Source organism: Ipomoea triloba, chromosome 12 (assembly GCF_003576645.1).
Source record: "Ipomoea triloba cultivar NCNSP0323 chromosome 12, ASM357664v1".
Classification (NCBI taxonomy): domain Eukaryota; kingdom Viridiplantae; phylum Streptophyta; class Magnoliopsida; order Solanales; family Convolvulaceae; genus Ipomoea; species Ipomoea triloba.
This window is the reverse complement of record NC_044927.1, coordinates 27,713,008-27,734,192: the sequence shown is the minus strand read 5'-3', so window position 1 is coordinate 27,734,192 and position 21,185 is coordinate 27,713,008. Positions and strand designations below refer to the sequence as shown.

At 38.8% G+C, this 21,185-nt stretch overlaps 6 protein-coding genes across 8 annotated transcripts in view; 3 read left to right on the top strand and 3 right to left on the bottom strand.

Moving 5' to 3' along the window:
* The first annotated feature begins 32 nt into the window (after positions 1 to 32).
* Positions 33 to 7,108, top strand: LOC115999621 (ABC transporter B family member 19-like). Its single transcript, XM_031239462.1, has 9 exons — positions 33 to 348; positions 953 to 1,128; positions 1,228 to 1,428; positions 2,032 to 2,291; positions 2,392 to 2,705; positions 4,292 to 4,515; positions 4,631 to 4,974; positions 5,046 to 5,452; positions 5,628 to 7,108. Exons 1-9 carry the CDS (start codon positions 33 to 35, stop codon positions 7,106 to 7,108), a joined length of 3,723 nt encoding a protein of 1,240 aa, XP_031095322.1.
* A 297-nt stretch (positions 7,109 to 7,405) lies between these two features.
* LOC115999674 (autophagy-related protein 13a-like) lies at positions 7,406 to 10,616 on the bottom strand. 3 transcript variants are annotated; one of them, XM_031239532.1, is made up of 4 exons: positions 10,485 to 10,616; positions 8,657 to 10,148; positions 8,368 to 8,540; positions 7,406 to 7,968 (listed from the first exon to the last, which is right to left on the bottom strand). In XM_031239532.1, exons 2-4 carry the CDS (start codon positions 10,001 to 10,003, stop codon positions 7,659 to 7,661), a joined length of 1,830 nt encoding a protein of 609 aa, XP_031095392.1. In that variant the 5' UTR covers positions 10,004 to 10,148; positions 10,485 to 10,616; the 3' UTR covers positions 7,406 to 7,658. The 3 variants fall into 3 exon arrangements, 2 of the variants coding, with proteins under 2 accessions (XP_031095392.1, XP_031095393.1); XM_031239533.1 differs by having other exon boundaries at positions 8,657 to 10,262; positions 10,485 to 10,600; XR_004094018.1 differs by lacking the exon at positions 10,485 to 10,616 and adding an exon at positions 8,063 to 8,151 and having other exon boundaries at positions 7,844 to 7,968; positions 8,657 to 10,478.
* A 1,886-nt stretch (positions 10,617 to 12,502) lies between these two features.
* On the top strand, positions 12,503 to 13,179 carry LOC115999640 (protein RESPONSE TO LOW SULFUR 3-like). Its single transcript, XM_031239483.1, has one exon. It carries the CDS (start codon positions 12,570 to 12,572, stop codon positions 12,894 to 12,896), a length of 327 nt encoding a protein of 108 aa, XP_031095343.1. The 5' UTR covers positions 12,503 to 12,569; the 3' UTR covers positions 12,897 to 13,179.
* An 884-nt stretch (positions 13,180 to 14,063) lies between these two features.
* On the bottom strand, positions 14,064 to 16,188 carry LOC115999639 (chloroplastic import inner membrane translocase subunit HP30-2-like). Its single transcript, XM_031239482.1, has 6 exons — positions 15,821 to 16,188; positions 15,488 to 15,603; positions 14,867 to 14,996; positions 14,480 to 14,628; positions 14,341 to 14,403; positions 14,064 to 14,240 (listed from the first exon to the last, which is right to left on the bottom strand). The coding sequence occupies exons 1-6, from the start codon at positions 16,106 to 16,108 to the stop codon at positions 14,204 to 14,206; spliced, it is 783 nt and encodes a 260-aa protein (XP_031095342.1). The 5' UTR covers positions 16,109 to 16,188; the 3' UTR covers positions 14,064 to 14,203.
* A 1,059-nt stretch (positions 16,189 to 17,247) lies between these two features.
* LOC115999637 (pathogenesis-related thaumatin-like protein 3.5) lies at positions 17,248 to 18,830 on the bottom strand. The gene is made up of 2 exons (XM_031239481.1): positions 18,239 to 18,830; positions 17,248 to 17,769 (listed from the first exon to the last, which is right to left on the bottom strand). The coding sequence occupies exons 1-2, from the start codon at positions 18,738 to 18,740 to the stop codon at positions 17,354 to 17,356; spliced, it is 918 nt and encodes a 305-aa protein (XP_031095341.1). The 5' UTR covers positions 18,741 to 18,830; the 3' UTR covers positions 17,248 to 17,353.
* Positions 18,831 to 19,057: 227 nt separating this feature from the next.
* LOC115999620 (protein KRI1 homolog) overlaps positions 19,058 to 21,185 on the top strand; it is a 5,951-nt gene continuing 3,823 nt past the window's right edge. The window contains exon 1 of the mRNA XM_031239461.1: positions 19,058 to 19,180. Within this exon, the coding sequence (XP_031095321.1) occupies positions 19,058 to 19,180 (123 nt within the window). The remainder of the gene's footprint in view (positions 19,181 to 21,185) is intronic.

The following is a 21,185-nucleotide window of genomic DNA, read 5'->3' as shown; positions in this document are numbered from 1 at the left end:
GTAGTGAGAACTAAACCAAGAGGATAGAGGCCATGAAGGTTGTTAATGAGTATAGAAATGTGAAGGAAGAAGAAGCAGCAAGAGAGAAGAAGTGTGTGGCTCAAACATTGCCATTCCACAGGCTGCTGAGCTATGCTGATGGAGTGGACTGGACACTCATGGCTTTAGGCACCTTGGGGTCTATAGTCCATGGCCTCGCCCAGCCTGTTGGGTATCTTCTGCTTGGCAAAGCCCTCAATGCTTTTGGGGCCAATATTCATGATACTGATGCCATGGTTCACTCCCTCAAAAAGATTGTTCCATATGTCTGGTACATGGCCTTTGCCACATTCCCTGCTGGAGTACTAGGTATATATATTTCCTTTAACATATATAGTACTCCATCATGTTTTCATGACTGCATGCTTGGTTTCATTAGTTCCTGCAAAAATCTTGTCATTTTTTTTTGTTACGAAGAAAATTCGCAGTCACTATATGAGGGTATGCATTAGGTAAACTTCTCCTAGTGACTATGGACTACAAGAAGATAAACCAGCTTAGGACAGCCTCTACCTGAGGGTACGCACTAGCTAAACCCCTCCTAGTGACTATAGTCGGCAAAGGACTACAATAAGATAAACTAGCTTAGGGCAGTCACTGTATGATGGTATGCACTAGGTAAACGTACCCCTCCTAGTGACTATAGTTAGCAAAGGACTACAAGAAGATAAACCAGTTTAGGGCATTCACTACCTGACGGTGTGACCTGGGTAAACACTGTCCAGTGACCCTAACTGACAAAATACCATAATGAGGTAAACTAGCATAGGTTGTCCATAGTTGACTGACTGAAACTAAGAAGGTCAATAGGTCGCTCCCACTAATAGTCGAGTTTGTAATCTTAAGCCAACAATCTACCAACTTGATTGTTGTTTTGGGTACTAAAGGATTGTTCATTTTACATGGTGCACAGAGATTGGATGCTGGATGTATGCAAGCCAGAGACAAGTTTCGCGTCTGAGATTGGATTTCTTGACAGCAGTCCTCAGACAGGATATTGGAACTTTTGATACTGATTTAACAAGTGGGAAAATAATCCTAGGAATTAGCAACCACATGTCAGTCATACAAGACACTATTGGAGAAAAGGTACATATATTCTTGATTTCTTGAAAGTTGAAACTCACTGCATATGATAATCCTGTTGTTGTTCATACTGTCTGATCTGATAATGGTTTCTGATGACAGTTGGGGCATTTTTTGTCCTGCTTTGCCACTTTCTTTTCGGGTGTCTTTATCGCTTTCATATCCTGCTGGGAGGTGTCTCTGCTTGCACTGTTGGTTGTTCCCATCATACTGTTAACTGGTGCTACTTACACAAAGAAAATGAACTCCATTTCAGTTATAAAAACCACATACCTGTCAGAAGCCACTGCAATGGTAGAGCAGGTAATGTGTAACCATGTTGACTTTTTTTTTTTTTTTTTTTTTTTTTTTTTTTAATGATGAAGGAAACTTGCAGCCACAACTCGAGGGAATGAGTTGGGTAGACCCCGCCTTTTGATCCTAATTGTCAAAGAAACACAACCATTGCCCAACTGGGTAAACCCTGCATTGTGATTCTAATCGTTAAAAGGAAACTAGTCTAGAATACTCATACCTGACTGACTCAAACCAAAAAGGTTAATAAGTCACTCTCACTGGAGTCAAATTTGTAACTTTATGGTTACTAAGACGACAGTCTGACCAACTTGGCTAGGGTTGACTGAGGAAGGAAACCCGCATGCAGCTACTACTCGAGGGTATTCGTTGGGTTTGTGACCCTAGCCGTCAAAAAACCACAAGGAGATAAACGGTTGTCCATAACTATCCTCAACCATTGCCCGACTGGATAAACCATGCTTTGTGATTTCAGTCGTTAAAGGAAACCAGTCTAGAACCTTATGGTTACTAAGACGACAGTCTGACCAACTTGACAGGGGTTGATTGATGTTTGTAACTATAACATGTTGAAAACATGTGGACTGACTGATGTTGGCTATTCTGTGACAGACAATCTCCCAAATCAAAACAGTATTTGCTTTTGTTGGAGAGAAGTTGGCAGTGAGGTCATTTACAGAATGCATAGAGAGGCAATTCAAAATAAGCAAGAAAGAAGCACTGATAAAGGGGTTTGGAACAGGCATGTTTCAAGCTATAACATTCTGTTCCTGGGCTCTGATTGTTTGGGTTGGAGCCGTCGTCGTAACCGCCAAGAGAGCAAGCGGAGGAGATGTAATAGCTGCAGTTATGAGCATTCTGTTTGGAGCAATGTAAGACCATATTTAACTGCAAACAAACAGAAACCAAACATTAAAGTAGTGTCATTTTTTAGGTTTTTTCTTTGTTTTTGTGTTTTGTCTTGTTTTCCAGATCTCTCACTTATGCTGCCCCAGACATGCAAATATTCAATCAAGCAAAAGCAGCTGGAAAGGAAGTGTTTGATGTAATCCAAAGAAAGCCAACTATAAGTTCAGAAACAGAAGGGAAAACCATGGAAATTATTGATGGCAATATTGATATCTGTGATGTACATTTTGCCTATCCATCCAGGCCAGAAAAATTGGTTCTTCAGGGCTTTTCACTGTCAATTCCAGCTGGAAAGGTTGTGGCACTTGTGGGAAGTAGTGGGTGTGGCAAAAGCACTATCATCTCACTAGCAATGAGATTCTATGATCCCGTCAAAGGTTTGAAATCTTAACTGAAGAATACGTTTTGTCTTAACTAAAAGTTTAAACTGACATCTGAACTGAAGAATATGTTCTGTCTTAACTAAAAGTTTAAACTGACAGTAATACGTTCGTAACCCTCCAGGTGAGATTCTTTTTGACAACCAGAGCATTAAGGATCTTGATTTGAGNTTTTTTTTTTTTTTTGAAAAATTTTTTTTTTTTTTTTTTTTTTTTTTTTTTTTTTTTTTTAATGATGAAGGAAACTTGCAGCCACAACTCGAGGGAATGAGTTGGGTAGACCCCGCCTTTTGATCCTAATTGTCAAAGAAACACAACCATTGCCCAACTGGGTAAACCCTGCATTGTGATTCTAATCGTTAAAAGGAAACTAGTCTAGAATACTCATACCTGACTGACTCAAACCAAAAAGGTTAATAAGTCACTCTCACTGGAGTCAAATTTGTAACTTTATGGTTACTAAGACGACAGTCTGACCAACTTGGCTAGGGTTGACTGAGGAAGGAAACCCGCATGCAGCTACTACTCGAGGGTATTCGTTGGGTTTGTGACCCTAGCCGTCAAAAAACCACAAGGAGATAAACGGTTGTCCATAACTATCCTCAACCATTGCCCGACTGGATAAACCATGCTTTGTGATTTCAGTCGTTAAAGGAAACCAGTCTAGAACCTTATGGTTACTAAGACGACAGTCTGACCAACTTGACAGGGGTTGATTGATGTTTGTAACTATAACATGTTGAAAACATGTGGACTGACTGATGTTGGCTATTCTGTGACAGACAATCTCCCAAATCAAAACAGTATTTGCTTTTGTTGGAGAGAAGTTGGCAGTGAGGTCATTTACAGAATGCATAGAGAGGCAATTCAAAATAAGCAAGAAAGAAGCACTGATAAAGGGGTTTGGAACAGGCATGTTTCAAGCTATAACATTCTGTTCCTGGGCTCTGATTGTTTGGGTTGGAGCCGTCGTCGTAACCGCCAAGAGAGCAAGCGGAGGAGATGTAATAGCTGCAGTTATGAGCATTCTGTTTGGAGCAATGTAAGACCATATTTAACTGCAAACAAACAGAAACCAAACATTAAAGTAGTGTCATTTTTTAGGTTTTTTCTTTGTTTTTGTGTTTTGTCTTGTTTTCCAGATCTCTCACTTATGCTGCCCCAGACATGCAAATATTCAATCAAGCAAAAGCAGCTGGAAAGGAAGTGTTTGATGTAATCCAAAGAAAGCCAACTATAAGTTCAGAAACAGAAGGGAAAACCATGGAAATTATTGATGGCAATATTGATATCTGTGATGTACATTTTGCCTATCCATCCAGGCCAGAAAAATTGGTTCTTCAGGGCTTTTCACTGTCAATTCCAGCTGGAAAGGTTGTGGCACTTGTGGGAAGTAGTGGGTGTGGCAAAAGCACTATCATCTCACTAGCAATGAGATTCTATGATCCCGTCAAAGGTTTGAAATCTTAACTGAAGAATACGTTTTGTCTTAACTAAAAGTTTAAACTGACATCTGAACTGAAGAATATGTTCTGTCTTAACTAAAAGTTTAAACTGACAGTAATACGTTCGTAACCCTCCAGGTGAGATTCTTTTTGACAACCAGAGCATTAAGGATCTTGATTTGAGGTTTCTGAGGAGAAACATAGGAGTGGTTTCCCAGGAACCATCACTTTTCAGTGGCAACATCATGGACAACATCAGAGTCGGAAACATGGATGCAGATGATCAACAGATCGAACGAGCAGCAATCATGGCAAATGCTCATTCTTTCATATCCCAGTTACCAGACCAGTATCTAACCGAGGTTCGCCACACAATTGAAGGATATGTTCTGTTTCAACTAACATTTACACATATTATGCTCAATATGCATTACACATCAACTATTACCAATAATAGAATGTGGTTTGCTAATTTAGGTAGGACAAAGGGGTTTTCAGTTATCAGGTGGACAGAAGCAGAGAATTGCAATAGCAAGAGCAATCTTGAAAAACCCGCCAATTCTGTTGCTCGATGAGGCCACTAGCGCCCTCGATACAGAATCAGAGAAGCTTGTTCAAGATGCACTCGAGGCAGCAATGGAGGGGAGAACAGTCATCTTGATTGCACACAGAGTGTCAACCGTTGTAAATGCAGACATGATTGTAGTTGTTGAGGATGGAAAAGTTACCGAGACAGGAAAACATCATGAGTTAATCGCTAAAAGTACATTTTACAACAGCTTATTCACCATGCAGGACATCAGCCAAGATACCGAGAAAAGGTTAAGCTTTTCATAGAGCTAAAATAAAATCTTACTGAAATGGTTAACTTACTCTAATGGTTATATTGCAGGGCTGGACATACTGCAGAAGAAAACGAAGCTATCGAGCAAAAGGGCTCACCTCAAAGCACATTTCTTGAAGATTCTCGAAGAAACGAGGAAGAAGAAGAAGAAAGAAAAGACTTAGACATATTCTTCAGAATCTGGTATGGCTTGAAAAGGAAAGATGTCATTAGGACTGCTATTGGCTCATTGGCAGCAGCTTTTTCGGGCATTTCCAAACCAGTTTTTGGATTCTTCATCATAACAATTGGAGTAGCATATTATGACAGTGACGCGAAGCAAAAAGTTGGATGGTACTCGCTCGTCTTTGCTTCAATAGGACTTCTTTCATGGTTCACCAATACTTTGCAGCATTACTTATATGGAGTAGTTGGAGAGAAAGCCATGACAAACCTCAGAAATTCTTTGTACTCAGGTATCATATTCCCCTAGTGTTAAGAGTCCCACATTGAAAATATAAGAAAGAACATATGAGTTTATAACACCATGAGTTAGACTAGCTAATTGATTAGATTCAGTCTGTTAGTGTGATTTGGCCCATTTGCTGTCAAAATGTAAATTTATTGAATTATTGAAATTGTATAATGCAGCCACACTTGAGAATGAGTTAGCTTGGTTTGAGAGGCCAGAAAACAATGTGGGGTCATTGACATCAAGGATTGTGAATGAAACATCAACAGTCAAGATCATAATCTCGGACCGAATGTCTGTTATAGTCCAATGCATCTCGTCCATAGTGATTGCAACGACTGTGAGCATGAGAGTCGATTGGAGAATGGGGCTGGTAGCGTGGGCGGTGATGCCATGCCACTTCATTGGCGGCCTGATTCAAGCCAAGTCTGCTAAAGGCTTTTCGGGTGACAGTTCTGCAGCACATTCTGAAGTCGTTAGCCTCGCTTCAGAATCTGCAGCCAACATCAAAACAGTCGTGTCGTTTTGCCACGAGGAGCACGTGGTTAAGAAGGCGAGAGTGTCGTTGCAGCCACAGTTGCATAGAAGCAGGAAAGAGAGCATCAAATTCGGGATCATTCAAGGCACATCTCTTTGCCTGTGGAATATCGCCCATGCTGTTGCCTTATGGTACACGACGTTGCTAGTACAGAGAAACCAATCCAGCTTTCTGAATGCCATAAGATCATACCAAATTTTCTCCCTCACAGTGCCCTCCATCACAGAATTGTGGACACTCATACCCACTGTTTTATCAGCCATTGGCATTCTAAAACCTGTGTTCCAAACGCTTGACAGACGCACACAGATCGAACCAGACAAACCCGAAGATTCATCCTCAGAGAGCATCAAAGGGGAAGTTGAGTTTAAAGCCATCAAGTTCCATTACCCATCAAGACCAGAAGTAATGGTACTTAACAAATTCAACCTGCGAATCGAGGCTGGAACGAAAGTTGCCCTCGTTGGGCCAAGCGGGGCTGGGAAGTCTTCTGTTATTGCCCTTCTGCTTAGATTTTATGACGTTGATGAAGGACAAGTTCTGATTGATGGAAAAGATGTAAGAGATTACAATCTCAGAAAATTAAGGGCTCAGATTGGTTTGGTGCAGCAGGAGCCACTTCTGTTCTGCTGCTCCATCAGAGAGAACATCTGTTATGGGAGTGAAAGAGCTTCTGAAACAGAGATAATAGAGGTCTCAAAAGCAGCAAACATACACACATTTATAAGCAATTTGCCAGAAGGATATGACACTGTTGTGGGGGAGAAAGGCTCCCAGCTTTCTGGAGGGCAAAAGCAGAGAATAGCCATAGCAAGAGCACTGCTTAAAAGGCCCGCAATAATGCTACTAGACGAAGCTACAAGCGCCCTAGATTCAGGATCCGAAAGAGCTGTCGTGAGTGCACTGGAATCATTACAGCACCACAAGTTTGGTCGATCATCGCCTTCCAAAATGACACAGATCACGGTGGCACACCGGCTATCCACAGTAGTTAACTCAGACATCATAGTTGTTATGGACAAAGGTTGTGTTGTAGAAATGGGAAGCCACTCAACCCTGACCTCAGAACCTGATGGTGTCTATTCTAGACTTGTTAGCCTGCAAAGCATGAAAGATCACTAACATACACTACATGTGTAGTAATCAGCGCCACGTTATGAATCCTTATTGGGCGGGCAGATGCTATACTTGGCCCCGTAAGCCTCTGCCCAACTTTATTGGTGCAATTATATTTCTTATTTCTTTATACTTGTGTAGTAATCAGCGCCACGTTATGAATCCTTAATGGGTGGGTAGGATGCTAGACTCGGTTGGCCCTCTAAGCGTCTGCCCAACAATATGTTCCTTTGTTGGTGTATTTGAATTAAGGGTATAATAGACAGTTCAGAAACTTTGGTACAATGATCTTACAAGAAGTCATAAAACAATTCAAATAATTCCATTCAGTAGTTGTTGATGACTGCAAATTGCAGAGTACAAAGGTCACCAGTTTTGCTATGACTACTTTTCATTGTCAGCTATGTACACAGTTTGGTTAATCTATATATCCAATTACAGTAAGAATCAAGAGCACCATTTTAGCCAAAACCTTATATAAAAAATCCTGTCTGGTAATCTCCATTAGGAGCTCACATGGCCAAATGGAATAACTCAGCACTCAGCAGGCTAAGAATCAATCTGCCTTGCGGACCGACTGAGTTGCACTCTTGGAAAGAAGAAGATCCTTTAATTCTTTGTAAGCTCTGAGATCCTCCATTGCATCTGAAATCTTTCGAGGGAAAGAAAACCCGGAAGAAGTACCAATTTCTCCCTCCGGATCGTTTTTCACAGAACATGGGGAATAACAGCTAGAATCTTGGCATAATGGAGGAGCTGTCTTCAGCATCTGAATAAGCGCACCAACAGCAGCATCTTGAGATTTTCTGGTTCCTAGGACTGTTTGTGAAGGAGATTCTGAATCCTTCTTTGCATCGAGGTTTTGACTGCATAACAGGAAGGAAAATGCTCTAAGTTGAAAACAAATTGAAATGCAGCGTAGTAAGATGCACAAAAGCATGTAGTCTTAAAATCAACCACCCTTCCAAACAACATGGCTATTTAGGAGTTGTTAGCACTTGTACCAACACCTTCACTTTTCACAAATAAGGAGCTTGATCCACAATAGGCTTCCCATTCATGAAAGATAACCAAATCACAACGTTACACATATTTGCACATTCTTAATGGGCAAGGGGGATACAAACAAGGTCATAAACTTATGAGGCAAAAGATGGCAAAATACATACATGTATATATATATATATATATATATATATATATATATATATATATATATATATAGAGAGAGAGAGAGAGAGAGAGAGAGAGAGAGAGGAAAGTACCTGGCTTGGGAATCAACATCATCGACAACAAATGGACAAGAAAAATCACAGTCATCCAAATCGTCTGGGAAAGATAATCTACTAGAACTCCTAGAAAATTCAATACGTGGTGAACCACTTGAAGAATGCAAACCAGAGAAACGTCCTGAATCATCTTTGGCATCTCTTAACACCTGACCATAGGCTTACAAATGAAAATTTGCACCAGGCACAGTACTAATATTGGAATAGTATAAGAAGCAAACAAGTAGGTTCAAAAACAATAGTAATTTTCAGAATGCAGACCTACCTTCAGACCCACATTTGCAGTCCCAGAACTCGACTCTCCAGCCCTTGTTGAATCTGATTTCTTTAATGACCTGATTCCAGTAGGGAATTCATGATGTGAGGAATCATGCTTTATGCTTCTGGGGGATTGAGGTGGAAGTGAGTGCCTGTTTGGGTCAGAAAAGTTAGGAGAAGGGAATCCAGAATTTCTGCTAGTCATTGGGTGTGGGATATTGACAGGGGAAGTTTCTGAAGACAACCGAGACAATGCAGCATTTCCATGTGAGACGTGTGTAGGAGGGGACAGTGATGGAGATGGAGATGCTGAGAATGGGCTGAATGGTGGTGAAAGCTGGTAATCTTCAGAGCTTGTTGTTCTATGATGAGTGGGAACTCTGTAGTTTGAGATCCTTCTGCCATGTACATTAACAGGTGGAGATGATAGGTCATATGGTGAGCGATACAGAGGTGGAGATTCTAGACTTTGCTCATTCTGAGCTAAAGAGGGCCCCTTGTGGAGCCCACTTGTCCAACTATGGGGACGCTGAAATGGTCCTGAGGTAGATGTCTGTGACCGCCTTAGTGGATATGATGTAGCACGGACACCCTTCTCTGATGATGTGGAAGGAAATGACCTCATAGGATCAGCGAGAGGACTACCAACATAATCTGTAATAATCTCTGGAGGAAAACACGCAGAAGTCTCCAGGTTGAAGTCAGAGAGATTTTCACGGTATGTCAAAGATAAAGAAAAACAACCATGTTGAGCATCAACTGGAATAAAAGAATAATGTTTTATCAACGGTTCCTCCGCCCTAGAGAATGGAACAGTAAACGAAGAGACCTTGTAATTAAGATCAAAATCACAACTTTGAGAAGAAGATAGTTTCCGGAAGGCCTTATAAGCTGGAAGGAGCCTTGTCATTGAATAAAGGGACCGTAAAAGTATAATTAGTTTCTTGTATGTTTTCTTGTAAGAAGAATCACCGACTTGAGGAGGCAAACTCCTCGGATGCTCATATTGAACAACCCACCTCTCTATAACAGTTTCTGTGAATGTATCCCCTAATGTGGTACCTGAATACTGTTTTGCTGAAGAATTGGCCTTGTCTTGAACAAGTATAATATCAATAATCATAGGCTCCATCAAATTCCTATGCCAAAAATTCAAATTATCAAGAGCGGCAGGACGATCTCCCAACACCATATTGAACCACTTGTCACTCTTTTTCACTTCCCTGGTATGTCCATAAGATCGGATAGAAGGAACCCTCGAATCCAATATTATATGCAAACTCTTCAAAAGAAACTGAGAAAGAATCTGCTCAAACCTTCCATACTCACCCTGAGGATTTCCATGTAAATCCATTCCCACATACAAAACAGATACCAACCTTATCTTGTTTCCTCAAACATGTCCAACCTCCTCTTATCAAAAACCCTACTTCTAACCACTGCAAAACACATCAATCTCCATAGAGAATCCTAAGATTCTCTAATTTCCCAAACACAATCTGAAACAAAAACAGCTAATCCGATAAAACTATGCAAATACACCTCAAAATTACCCAAAACAACAGCACAAATTATTCCATATCACTCTAAAATCCCACACATACAAAAGTTCACTGCATAACATGAAAACACAGGAAGTGTGAGCTCGATGCTAGAAAGGATGAGCTCGAAAGCTCGAAATTCAATACTCCACATGAATAACGCAGAAAAACAGATCAAAACAACAATAAGCTCGAGAACATAGATCAGATTCAATATTCAAAAAACAGAACCTTGAACTGGATCGGATAAGAAGCTGGGAATCATAAGAGTAAAGAATGATAGAGACGACTTACTTGCAAGTAAAAGAAAAGCAGGAGAAAAGAGATTGCGTGGAGCGCCGAGAGAAGAAGGTGAAAGCCTTTGGCCAGCCGGAGAGGAAGAGAGAGAGAGAGAGATTGGAATAATAATACTTAAATAGTTAATTACGATAATTAATTAGCATTAGTCGAGCAGATGAAATGACTAATGGATATGTATTGGTGGATTTAGCTTTATGCGAAGGCGCGCTGCGGAAGAGAATGAATTTGCAGCATTATACCTTCTCAAAGTTCTCATACGTTTACCATTTTTTAAAGGGTCACACTTGTGTCAGACCGTCTCACGGATCCTTATTCGTGAGACGGGTCGGATCGGATCAAAGCACCATGCAAATGTCATACTTATATGTATAAATCTCACACTTATATGCTCAAATATAACACTAATCAAAAATACAATTTTTGTTACTTATAAGAGAAAAAGTAATACATTTTTCATAACAAGTAATATTGACAAGTGTCTCTCACTTATAAGGGCAAATATAATACTTTTTAGGAAAAATGTAATACTTTAAATCGAAATGTAAAAGTATTGTATTTTTCCTTAAAAGTATTACATTTTACCCTAATAAATAACAAAAAATTTAGTCCTGATTAGTATTACATTTGAGCATATAAGTATGGTATTTGTGCATATAAGTGTTACATTTGCATATTGATCCGACCCGGCCCGGCCCGTTTCATGGTGAGACGGTCTCACACAAGTTTTTGCATTTTTTAAAATGCTATAATTCTTATTTTCAAAAAAATGCTATAATTCTTTTAGAACTCACATTAGGATTGGATATTATATTAAAGATTTGTCTTATTATTACTTTATTCACTAGGTCTAAATTTGAAACATAATTTGAACTTTGTTGCCTCTTAATTAAATATAAAATCTTCATTTAAAAAAATTTGCATATGTTACTTTTAAATAAAGACGGGGCCTACAAAATAGGATTTGTAATTGGATTGGTAGTTCATGTTATCGCTAACTCCTCACAACACGACACGTGTTTATTAGCAGCCCAGGTTCGTTTTGATCAAGGCCCAATAGGCCTGATAAATTATCTTCTCCTCTTTATATAAGCCCATCTATCCGGCCCAAAAGATTGCATGAAATGAAAATGGGTGATGGGGATTGGGGACAAAGAAAGTTGGTTTGCGGTTTTTGCGGTGAAGATGATGTAAAGTAAATGCAATTTTTATGTAAATATACAATATACAATGATGTAACATTTCAGTATTATATTATATTATGGTCACCCAAAAATAGGCAATACGAAATGAAATGTTATAGTTTTGATTTTGACACCATACCAAACGAATTGTATCAATCCCACGTGAATCGTTGCATAGTTGATTGCACAAATTATTTTATTTAGAGTGATGAGAGAAACATGTAATCATTACTATGTGTACACTGTGCAAATTTCACTAATAAATTATATAGTTGAGGTAAATCGAACTAAAAGAATCTCGTGAAGATTTTGACCGAAATAATCTTAGCAAGAGTCGAACTTGTGATGTTTTGGTAACAAACTAATTTTCATAACTTGATTATTAAATCCGGTAGAAATTGCTAAAGGCTTTGTGGTTGAGCACTCTTTGTGCTTGAAGTATTTTGTATGTACGAGCAGATACTGCATTGTAATAGTGTCAACAGTAAAAGTAAAAAATAAAAATAAAATCCGGTATAAATTTCTCTAATTTTTATTATTTGTTTGAAAATAAAGGCAAATCTCCTGAAATTTCAACGGCTGTTAACGATCGTATCCAATGACGTTATAAAAACCAATTCACACGACGACGCGTCACGGCGGAGACTACGAAACAGAAACGGCTTTCTACAAAAAGGAAAAGTCGTTTGGCGATAATTTGGAGCTGGGCGTGCGGAAATGACAAAACAGTCCCTATTCTTATTTTTATTCCCATCTCTTTATCAGATACATTGAACCTGGACACACTCGCAATCTGCTTGACCGCTTCTATAAAGCCGCTTAGTGCTCAACTCATCTTCCCACCATCCACAAGTCTAAGCCACACACTGATTTCATTGGTCCATAGCTAAAGATCTCGATGGCTCCAACACTCGCCGTGCGCCGCCGCGAATCTCAGCCGGGAGCGGCGGAGGAGGAGGAGCTGAGGAGGAGGAACGAGGAGCTGGAGAAAGAGCTGAAAAATAGCCGAGACAGGGAGGAGAAGATGCGGAGAGAGCTGGAGAGAATCTGGGAGAGATTGAGAGTGGCGGAGGAGGCGGAGGAGCGGCTGAGCTCGCAACTCGGCGAGCTGGAAGCGGAGGCCGTCGATCAGGCTCGAGCGTACAGAGCTCGTGTTACGGCGTTGATGGATCAGCTCTCGGCTGCGAACAAGCTCATCCAATCGGCTTCCGTTTATGTTAGTTGACACTCGACGATGGAGCGAGTTAACTCATCTCAGCTCATGTGTTTTTTCTAGATTGAGATTTGATGTGAATTTTGTCTAAATCTATATATTGTATTATACAAAGTATAAACTATAAAGTATGTTTTAGTCTGTCCAAATCCTTGTTAAAATATGCATTCCCCAAATTCCAGGATTGTTGGAGTCTCGGAGATAATAGCTTCCTTTTTTACTAATTGATGATGATGGTGTAATCTATTGATCTGATCTAGACATATATATATGGAGAATTTTACTTTCGTTTTAATATTATGCTTAAAACTAGAAAGTAAATCAAAGACTAGATGAAAAGAGCATATTAGCATAATAATGAGCCACAAAATGCTGCTTCTTATAATTTGTACTTTACTTAAGAAATGGATTAATGGTGCCTCATTTTGTTATGGTATTTGGACATATTGGCCTTAGACTCAAAAGATCCACTTGTATTCCCTTGAGAGGCGAGTTTAATTTTGGAGGTGTTTGATAAATAACGCAACATTAAGCTGCTACAAAAAATTAAATAGCCAAACACTTATATTAATTATTTATCAACTAATTAATTAAATACTTATATTAATTGTTTACTAACTAATAATAGTTAAATAAGTTAAAATTAACTGATAAATTAACTATATTTTATTAATTATTTACTAACTAATAATAGTTAAATAAATTAAAATTAACTGATAAATTATCTATGTTTTATATTGTCAAACAAGACTCCGGACTACCTACTTTCCTTAATATGAGGGGGTCAAATATACAATCCTTAACACGCCACAAATTTTGGGGTCATAGCTCGCTGATTGGTAGGAGAACACTTCACATGGAGTCACATCAGTCTTATTAATTTATAAAATAGTGGGTCATCTTTCTTTTTATTTTTTCCTTATCTCGTCGGTGCAAGACGAAAATATATACTCTTAAAAATACAAATAATATTTCCTGTAAAGATCTAGCTCAAATCTCAATTAAGTTATGTTTAAAAACAGTGGAAAACAAAACAAAGATTTCTTATAAAACAAGACAATAGCAAAGTATAAAGAGACAGATGGCTGAATCATAGCCTAGAAATTTACTGCTCAGTGTGCACATATGGGGGGGTGGGTGGGAATGAATAATTGAATATGATGTGCTAAAGGCTAAGAATTGGCAACATAAAAAAAAAATTGCTTAGAACAATGAAACCAGGTCAAGGTGCAATATGAAACTAAGTAATAGTGCCAGCATTCGACAACATATGGATTACAAAATACAAACTCAAAACTCCTCATAACGCTAATGTATCACTAGCTGAATCTTTGTTTTGCTTTGAGATCCGGGTCCCTAAATGAACACAAAAAGGGGGAAACAAAAATGAGCGATGGTATGTTGTGGCAAGTCCAAGAAAACATGGGTGTCAAAAAAAAACATTGTTCTAGATCACCTCTGTATTTGATCAAGAATGAGAAGCCTTGGTCCAGGAGGAATCTTCACATCTTGAAGAGCACTAAAACCATAACGACATATGAGATTCCGTATGGAAATGCAAGAAACGCATATTTAAATGGTGAAAATTAGCTTACCTATCATTCAGTAAAGGCAAAGTGCTATCGGTCAGCATGCCCTTCTTGAAGTTTTTTTCGTACCTCTGCAGGCCAAGGCTGGTTAGCATTGATCTAGTCTTGACATAATGAATATCTTCTGCGGGTGGCTGTGAAAACTGCTGTCCCAACTGCATCAACCAAATAAAAACTTGTTTTCACAAACAAACTCCCGAACAAATTGTCGATAAACACACTTGGCTAAGTGTGTTCACAAAAACTATTCCCTCTCCCCTCACCACAAATAGAAAAGATGAGAAATGATAAGCATCTGTTGGGAACTATTAAAACACTTGAATTCTAGATATACATAGGTAACTTGCTTCAATTAATTATTGAAGTCCATGTCACTTAAACTAGAGCAATTACCTTGAAAAGTCCACCTTGAACAAGCGCAAAGAATACGCCACTTTGTAAAGCACCAGCCACTGGATTCTGGCCGCCACTCACGCCACTTACTAAAGAAAACAGGACTCCAGAACCAAATGCAGCTGTCATACTGCAATTAAAAGACTTATTATCTTCAAAGATGCACTTTGTAACAACATGTAAGGACAGCAGAAAAAGGAAAGAAAACTGAATAAAACATGAATGGCATTAAAAACAAATGGTTATAAGAAACCAAATATCAGGAACCATAAATTTATCAACACCATATAACATAGTCTACATTGACATAGTTCATTTGAGTCCATAAATTGCAAGTTTCAATAACTCAATGAAAGATCATTGAGGCCTTTGTGAAAATGCCATGATTGTAGAGCCACACACCTCAATCAATTTGAGAATGCAAAGTAGAAACAAATTCTAGTTTAGACAACACTTTGTCTAGTCCTTTTAATCCTCCAAAACAACATAATGCAGCACATTAGTTTTGGGAGTATGTATGGATGTTCCTTATTATCGTTTCCCTGAAGAGCTCATCAAGTGGCATATACAAATCTTATGTGAAAGCCAAAAGAGAGATTTAAAAAAAAAATAAAAAAATACCTTGTCTGAATATCTTCCTTGCCTCTCAATCTTTTCATGACACAAGAAATACCAGCATTTGAACCAGCCATGACACCAAAATTCCGGGCTTGAATCCAGGGGCCACCTGAAAGTGCCTGAAAAGGAAATTCAGATTCAGATGCATATGATCAAGCTCAAACTCAAATTCATTTCAACACAAAACTAATTACATAAAATTCAACTCAATGATCTTTGAGCAACTAGAATACCAAAGAGTTGAATTACCTAAACCCAATAAATACGCAAAGTAAACAAATACTCTATGCATTCATACAGATGACAGAAGACAAATGGATAAAGATAGAGATGAACCTGAGCTTGTTGAAATGCATTCATGACATTGGGATCGAAATTGGCCCCGGGAGGTGGGGAGGGCATGGAGCTAGATAGGTCAGGGGAGAAATTCCCCAAGAGAGCGCCCAGGAAAGCGCCTTGGGCGAAGTTAGTGGCGGTCACGACGGCGGCTTCAACAGGCAAGGATTGCTTAGCTAGCCAGTTCTTGAATCCGTCCTCAATTTCCTTGTACTTGGCCTGAAACTGCTCAATTGGATTCTGGGCGTGCATTTGAACTGCCATGATTTGCTGTTTTCCTTCTCCCATCTCAATTTCACAGGTAAAACCCTAGCTTTCGCTGCTCCTCTCGACTCTCCCAATTCCGGCCTTAAACCCTTATCAAGACGGTTGAGCTGGGGAAAATGACAAAAAACCTCGTAAATTTCCTTATCGTACTCTTTTCATTTACCCACTGTTTAAATTCTCTTAAATCTCATTATTTTTTGAACAAATTACACTTTATACAATTATACTATGAAGTGTAAGCAACGGCTAATATAATTCGTTAGAAGAAATTTTAAATAGGTAAACCATATTTAATGTGAGGTTTACTTTTTTGAAAACCAAGCACTAACAATATTAATTAGTAAAGGTACGTACAATGGGAATATGGAATGATGTTTCACGGGCCAGATTGAGTACTCACGTTCTTAACTAAAGTATGAACAATCGAGATTTTTGACATTCTAATATGACTACAACTAGTATCAAAGCTAACTAATAGACTAAAGCAATGCTCTAAAATGTGTCCAGAGTAAAACATGTCTTTCTTTTTTTGGTAAGGCTTTAGATGGCGTTTGCACAGTGAGACTCAATGCGAACACTGGTTATCTCTTGCTCTTTTAGTCAAGAGATGGCCTCTCGACAAGCCATAACTTCAACTGAATATGAGTCTTTGGGACAATGTAATTGACCGTCGATAGTAGTCAAAAAATTTTATTCGGTAGAGAACAATACAGTGCAACTCCAATGTCATGTTTACTTATTATTATTATTATTATTATTATTATTATTATTATTATACATAATACATAATAAAAAAATAATGTGAGTCACAACCGTCTTCCACACTTTGGATTTGGCCTATTATTAGCAATCTTTAGAAAAAAAAGTTTTCTTACTTCCCTAGTATAGGGAATAAATAAATAAAAATCATGTGAATCACCACTAACTTTCTACCATGTGGGTTAAGTTCCTTAAATGTTTTTTTTAAATAAAATTTACATTTTTGGTATAATTTATTAGTTATTATACAAGATTGAATCAATACGCACCATAAAAATTATGATTATGTTATAATAATAAATTAAATAATAAATTCTCATCATTTACTGATAATCTGATATATATACATACGAGTACATAATAATATATAACAATTCCATTTCAAGGGACGTCTGAACATATTTCCAGAGATTCAACACAGCCTAAATACCCATCCACCATGATTCCACCGACTTGAAAAGCAGAGGTTTCAATTCATCATCAGCTCAAGCATGCTATATGATTTTGTTAGCAGAAAATAAGGTACGTGATAAACATGATGAGAACCAATGTTAGGAGGGGGTGGAGGGCCGTGGTTGCCGAGGACGAAACCGGCGAAGAATAATCCGTCGTCATTACGTACTTCTGGTTGGCGGTTTCTGCGGCCGGCGGCGAGCGTATGGCACCGGTGGGGCAGAAGACGATGGCGTATTCGGAAGCTTTGCAGGTGAAGGTGCTGGTGCCGTCGTCAAAGGCGTAGCTGTAAGCCCTGGGACAAGCTCGCTTGAAGATGGTTGAATAGAACGACGGCTTGCAGGTTGAGGGATTGGCAAACTCGCCGCTGCAGCAGTATTGGGCTAGCCCGAATGCTTCGCACGCGCTCTTGCACCCAACTACTTCGCCCTCGCCCTCGCCGCCGTACACTTGAAGCTCTTTCGGACAACCTGCGAAAATGATCTTATTGTTAGATAGGGTTGCAAAAATCCAGTTTAAGCGCGGATCAACAGCCTAGCTTATCACCATAATAGGTGATTTAGGCTGTCAGCAGGTTAGACGGCCCACTAGAGCATGTAAACATAGTCTAAAAAGCTTAAACGCACAGTCTAATGTATCACCATAATATGTGATTTAGACTATCAGCGGGTTAGACAGCTGACTAGGCCATGTAAGCATCGCCTAAAAAGATAAGACGTTTACTGCTTCTTACAAACCTCCGAATAATTCATCAAAATTGATTAATACAATTACGTATATAAATACATAATTGATTAAACATTACTTGAAAACAACTCTTAAATTCGAACCTACAACCTCACTTAGGCTTAAATCTTTTGAAGGAGTAACTTGGTTTCACTGGACCACAAAATCATATTTCAGCCATGTTGTAAGGAGACACAAAATGACCATACATACCCATGTTGAGATTGGAAAGGCAGCCGGTGGCGTTGCATCCTCCGAGCACTCCCTGCGGCGCGGCAACCATCGGCAAATTATATCCGTCGACGATGCTAACATCGTAGAAGTCTTTAACGTCCCCTTGCCCCAGCGTTATCTCGAAGAGGGAGGCCGGCGGGGTGGCGCCCATGCCACCGCATTCCAGCTTCCCTTCACAATCCCCGGTCTGACAAGACCCAACGCCCGACGCGTCAAAAGTACACCCAGTCCTAGCCCAAATGCGCCCCGACCACCCCGCCGCGCTCGGAATCTTCACGCTCTCGCCGGAGTCCAACTGAAACCCGGTCGTCGGAAGCGGAGGCGCCCCGGACCCGGACAGCGTCGCCGGCCATATCGTGAACGGGCAGTTATTGGTAACGGTGAAAGTCGAGGCGAAACAGCAAGAGAACAACGCCGCAGAGATGATTACAAACGACACGAGAAATAATGACTTCCGAGACACAAAGACGACAACCAGCATAGTAACGGAAGGAGCCAGAAAATCGACTGACTAGGACGGGACGAAATTTAAATTACATTAGTAATGAATTCCGGCACCGTATTTGTACTGGGAAAGATTCATCTGATCTGCCGCAAGATAACACGCATGGGATGGGTTTAGAATTTAATTAGATTCATTTTTCTGTGTTTAAAATCTGGGAGAAGCAATTCCTTTCTTGGGCAGTGGTGATCGAAAGCAATTAAGAAGTGGCATTGATATGATGCACAGTCCGATACAGAGAATCATCAGATTGCCGCTTCTTGCATCTGCGAATTATATATCTTGGAAGTGAATCAATGGTCAGCATAACGCAAAAAGGTGACCATGTGGAAAAGCTAAGGTTATGCAAAGATTCCCTACCAAATTCTAGTACCTACCCTGCAACAGTACAGTTTAAGAAGCCTCTACTACTTTCACTGGTAAACAATTTGTATTCATCATTTATAGTAAACTTCAAGGGCCCGTTTGGTTCAGGTAATCTCAGATTACCCCGGTAATGTTATATTACCTTGTATGTTTCAAGTTATGAAATTACTTGGTAATGTTATATTACATCAAAGCTGATGTGGCGGTAATGTTTCAAGGTAATGTGATTACCCCGTTTTTTTTTTAGGTAATCTAAGATTACCTTGGATTATTCCAACTTTGCCCTTGTTAACTAATCCTTATCCTTATATAATAATAATAATAAATATATGTTTATATAATCGAATATACATGTGTGTATATTTATATAATTTTTTTTTAATATTAAGCATCAATACATTCATACATATAAATAAATAAAAATACACACAATAAAGGCACACAAATAAATAAATAAATAAATATATATATATATATATATATATATATATATATATATATATAAAAGGATATTATAGTAAATTGATCCTTATTACCTAAAATATAACTCTCAACCAAACAAAGTAATATTATATTCCACAATCCAAACCAAACACATCAGGTAATCTTACATTCCCAAAATCTCACATTACCTTCCCGAAGGTAATCCTATTACATGGGGTAATCCAAGATTCTGTGAGCCAAACGCCCTCCAAGAGTTATATGAATTTAACCGGTAAAGATTACAATTTACAAGGAAGTAAATTACTCATAGTTGCTATAGTTAATAAATTATACAATGAACCAAATTTTATTGTGCATTGTAGGTCTAAAATAACTTAGCTACTGAAACACATTTTACCGTGGATTAATAGTTCAATCGTGAGAAAACTTCAATTATTGCAATGTGGATGGTAGACCCATAACAATTTACCTACTGAATGTTCAAAATTCAAATTATGAACTTCAGTATGTAAATAAATATATTTTGAAAAGGTGGACCCGGGTCCACAGAATAATTTGCGGGTTGTTATGCCGTGGACCCAGGTCCACCTTGCAAGGTGAACCTAGGTCTACATTCACATACACTATGCTATACATTCACATACACTATACACTACATTCACACTTTGTAAACTCCACATTCACACATTACAGGATTATATGATACTCTACATTCATACTTTGTAAACTTCACATTCACACATTAAAGGATTACATGATACTCTACATTCACACTTTGTAAACTCCACATTCACACATTACAGGATTATATGTTTAGTAACTATATTACCACTGTTATGCATTCACACATTCAAAACTCTATATTCACAGGTCCTATACTCTATGACGGTAATAATGGGTTACCGGGTATGTAATCTAAGTATTATTGAAGTAAGATGGTACAGTGTTTGAGTACTTGAGAACAATATTGAGCGTAGTGCTCAGTGTACAAGTGAATGTAATATCTATTGTCTAGTAAGAAGTGTCCCCCTTCACTATGTGGTTGTGAGCCTTTTTATTCCCTTCAGCTCAATAACGGAGCATTGATGAAGAGTTGATCGTTGGACATCAGTACCTGAGGTGTTGAATGCTGAGGAGCTGAACGTCTGTCATCAATGCTGAGGAGCTGAACGTTGGCTATCAATGCTGAGGAGTTGAACCGTTGAGCATTGATGCTGAGGGATGAGGTGTCTTGGGTGCTGCCAATAGTGTGAGGTGTCTTGGGTGCTGCCAATAGTTCCGGGTCGGGTACCCAATTACCCTGTCACTCTATATTCAAAACTTGAGAACTCCACATTTACACATTACAGGGCTACAAGTTGCTAGAACTTCTTAACTCTATTACAGATTCACACATGCATAACTTTACATTCACGATTTCTATACTCCATATTCACAATTTGAAACCTCCACATTCACACATTTCTGGGCAACTCTACATTCACACAATCATAAGTCTACATTCACGATTTCTATACTCTACATTCACACTTTGAAACCTCTACATTCACACATTTTTGGACAAGTTTATATTCAGTAATATGTTTACTAATTTAAAAAAAAAAAGAAGACAAA

Coding starts and splice junctions, on each gene's coding strand:
- LOC115999621 (XM_031239462.1), top strand. CDS start 33: ATGAAGGTTGTTAATGAGTATAGAAATGTGAAGGAAGAAGAAGCAGCA. Junction 349..952: donor ATTCCCTGCTGGAGTACTAG/GTATATATATTT, acceptor CATGGTGCACAG/AGATTGGATGCTGGATGTAT. Junction 4,516..4,630: donor CAGACCAGTATCTAACCGAG/GTTCGCCACACA, acceptor TTGCTAATTTAG/GTAGGACAAAGGGGTTTTCA.
- LOC115999674 (XM_031239532.1), bottom strand. CDS start 10,003: ATGGATTTACATGGAAATCCTCAGGGTGAGTATGGAAGGTTTGAGCAG. Junction 8,541..8,656: donor CTGCAAATGTGGGTCTGAAG/GTAGGTCTGCAT, acceptor GCCTATGGTCAG/GTGTTAAGAGATGCCAAAGA. Junction 7,969..8,367: donor GATGTTGATTCCCAAGCCAG/GTACTTTCCTCT, acceptor CCTGTTATGCAG/TCAAAACCTCGATGCAAAGA.
- LOC115999640 (XM_031239483.1), top strand. CDS start 12,570: ATGGCTCCAACACTCGCCGTGCGCCGCCGCGAATCTCAGCCGGGAGCG.
- LOC115999639 (XM_031239482.1), bottom strand. CDS start 16,108: ATGGGAGAAGGAAAACAGCAAATCATGGCAGTTCAAATGCACGCCCAG. Junction 14,997..15,487: donor AAGGAAGATATTCAGACAAG/GTATTTTTTTAT, acceptor TTTTAATTGCAG/TATGACAGCTGCATTTGGTT. Junction 14,404..14,479: donor TTGCCTTTACTGAATGATAG/GTAAGCTAATTT, acceptor TTATGGTTTTAG/TGCTCTTCAAGATGTGAAGA.
- LOC115999637 (XM_031239481.1), bottom strand. CDS start 18,740: ATGCTGGTTGTCGTCTTTGTGTCTCGGAAGTCATTATTTCTCGTGTCG. Junction 17,770..18,238: donor CCTTTCCAATCTCAACATGG/GTATGTATGGTC, acceptor TCATTTTCGCAG/GTTGTCCGAAAGAGCTTCAA.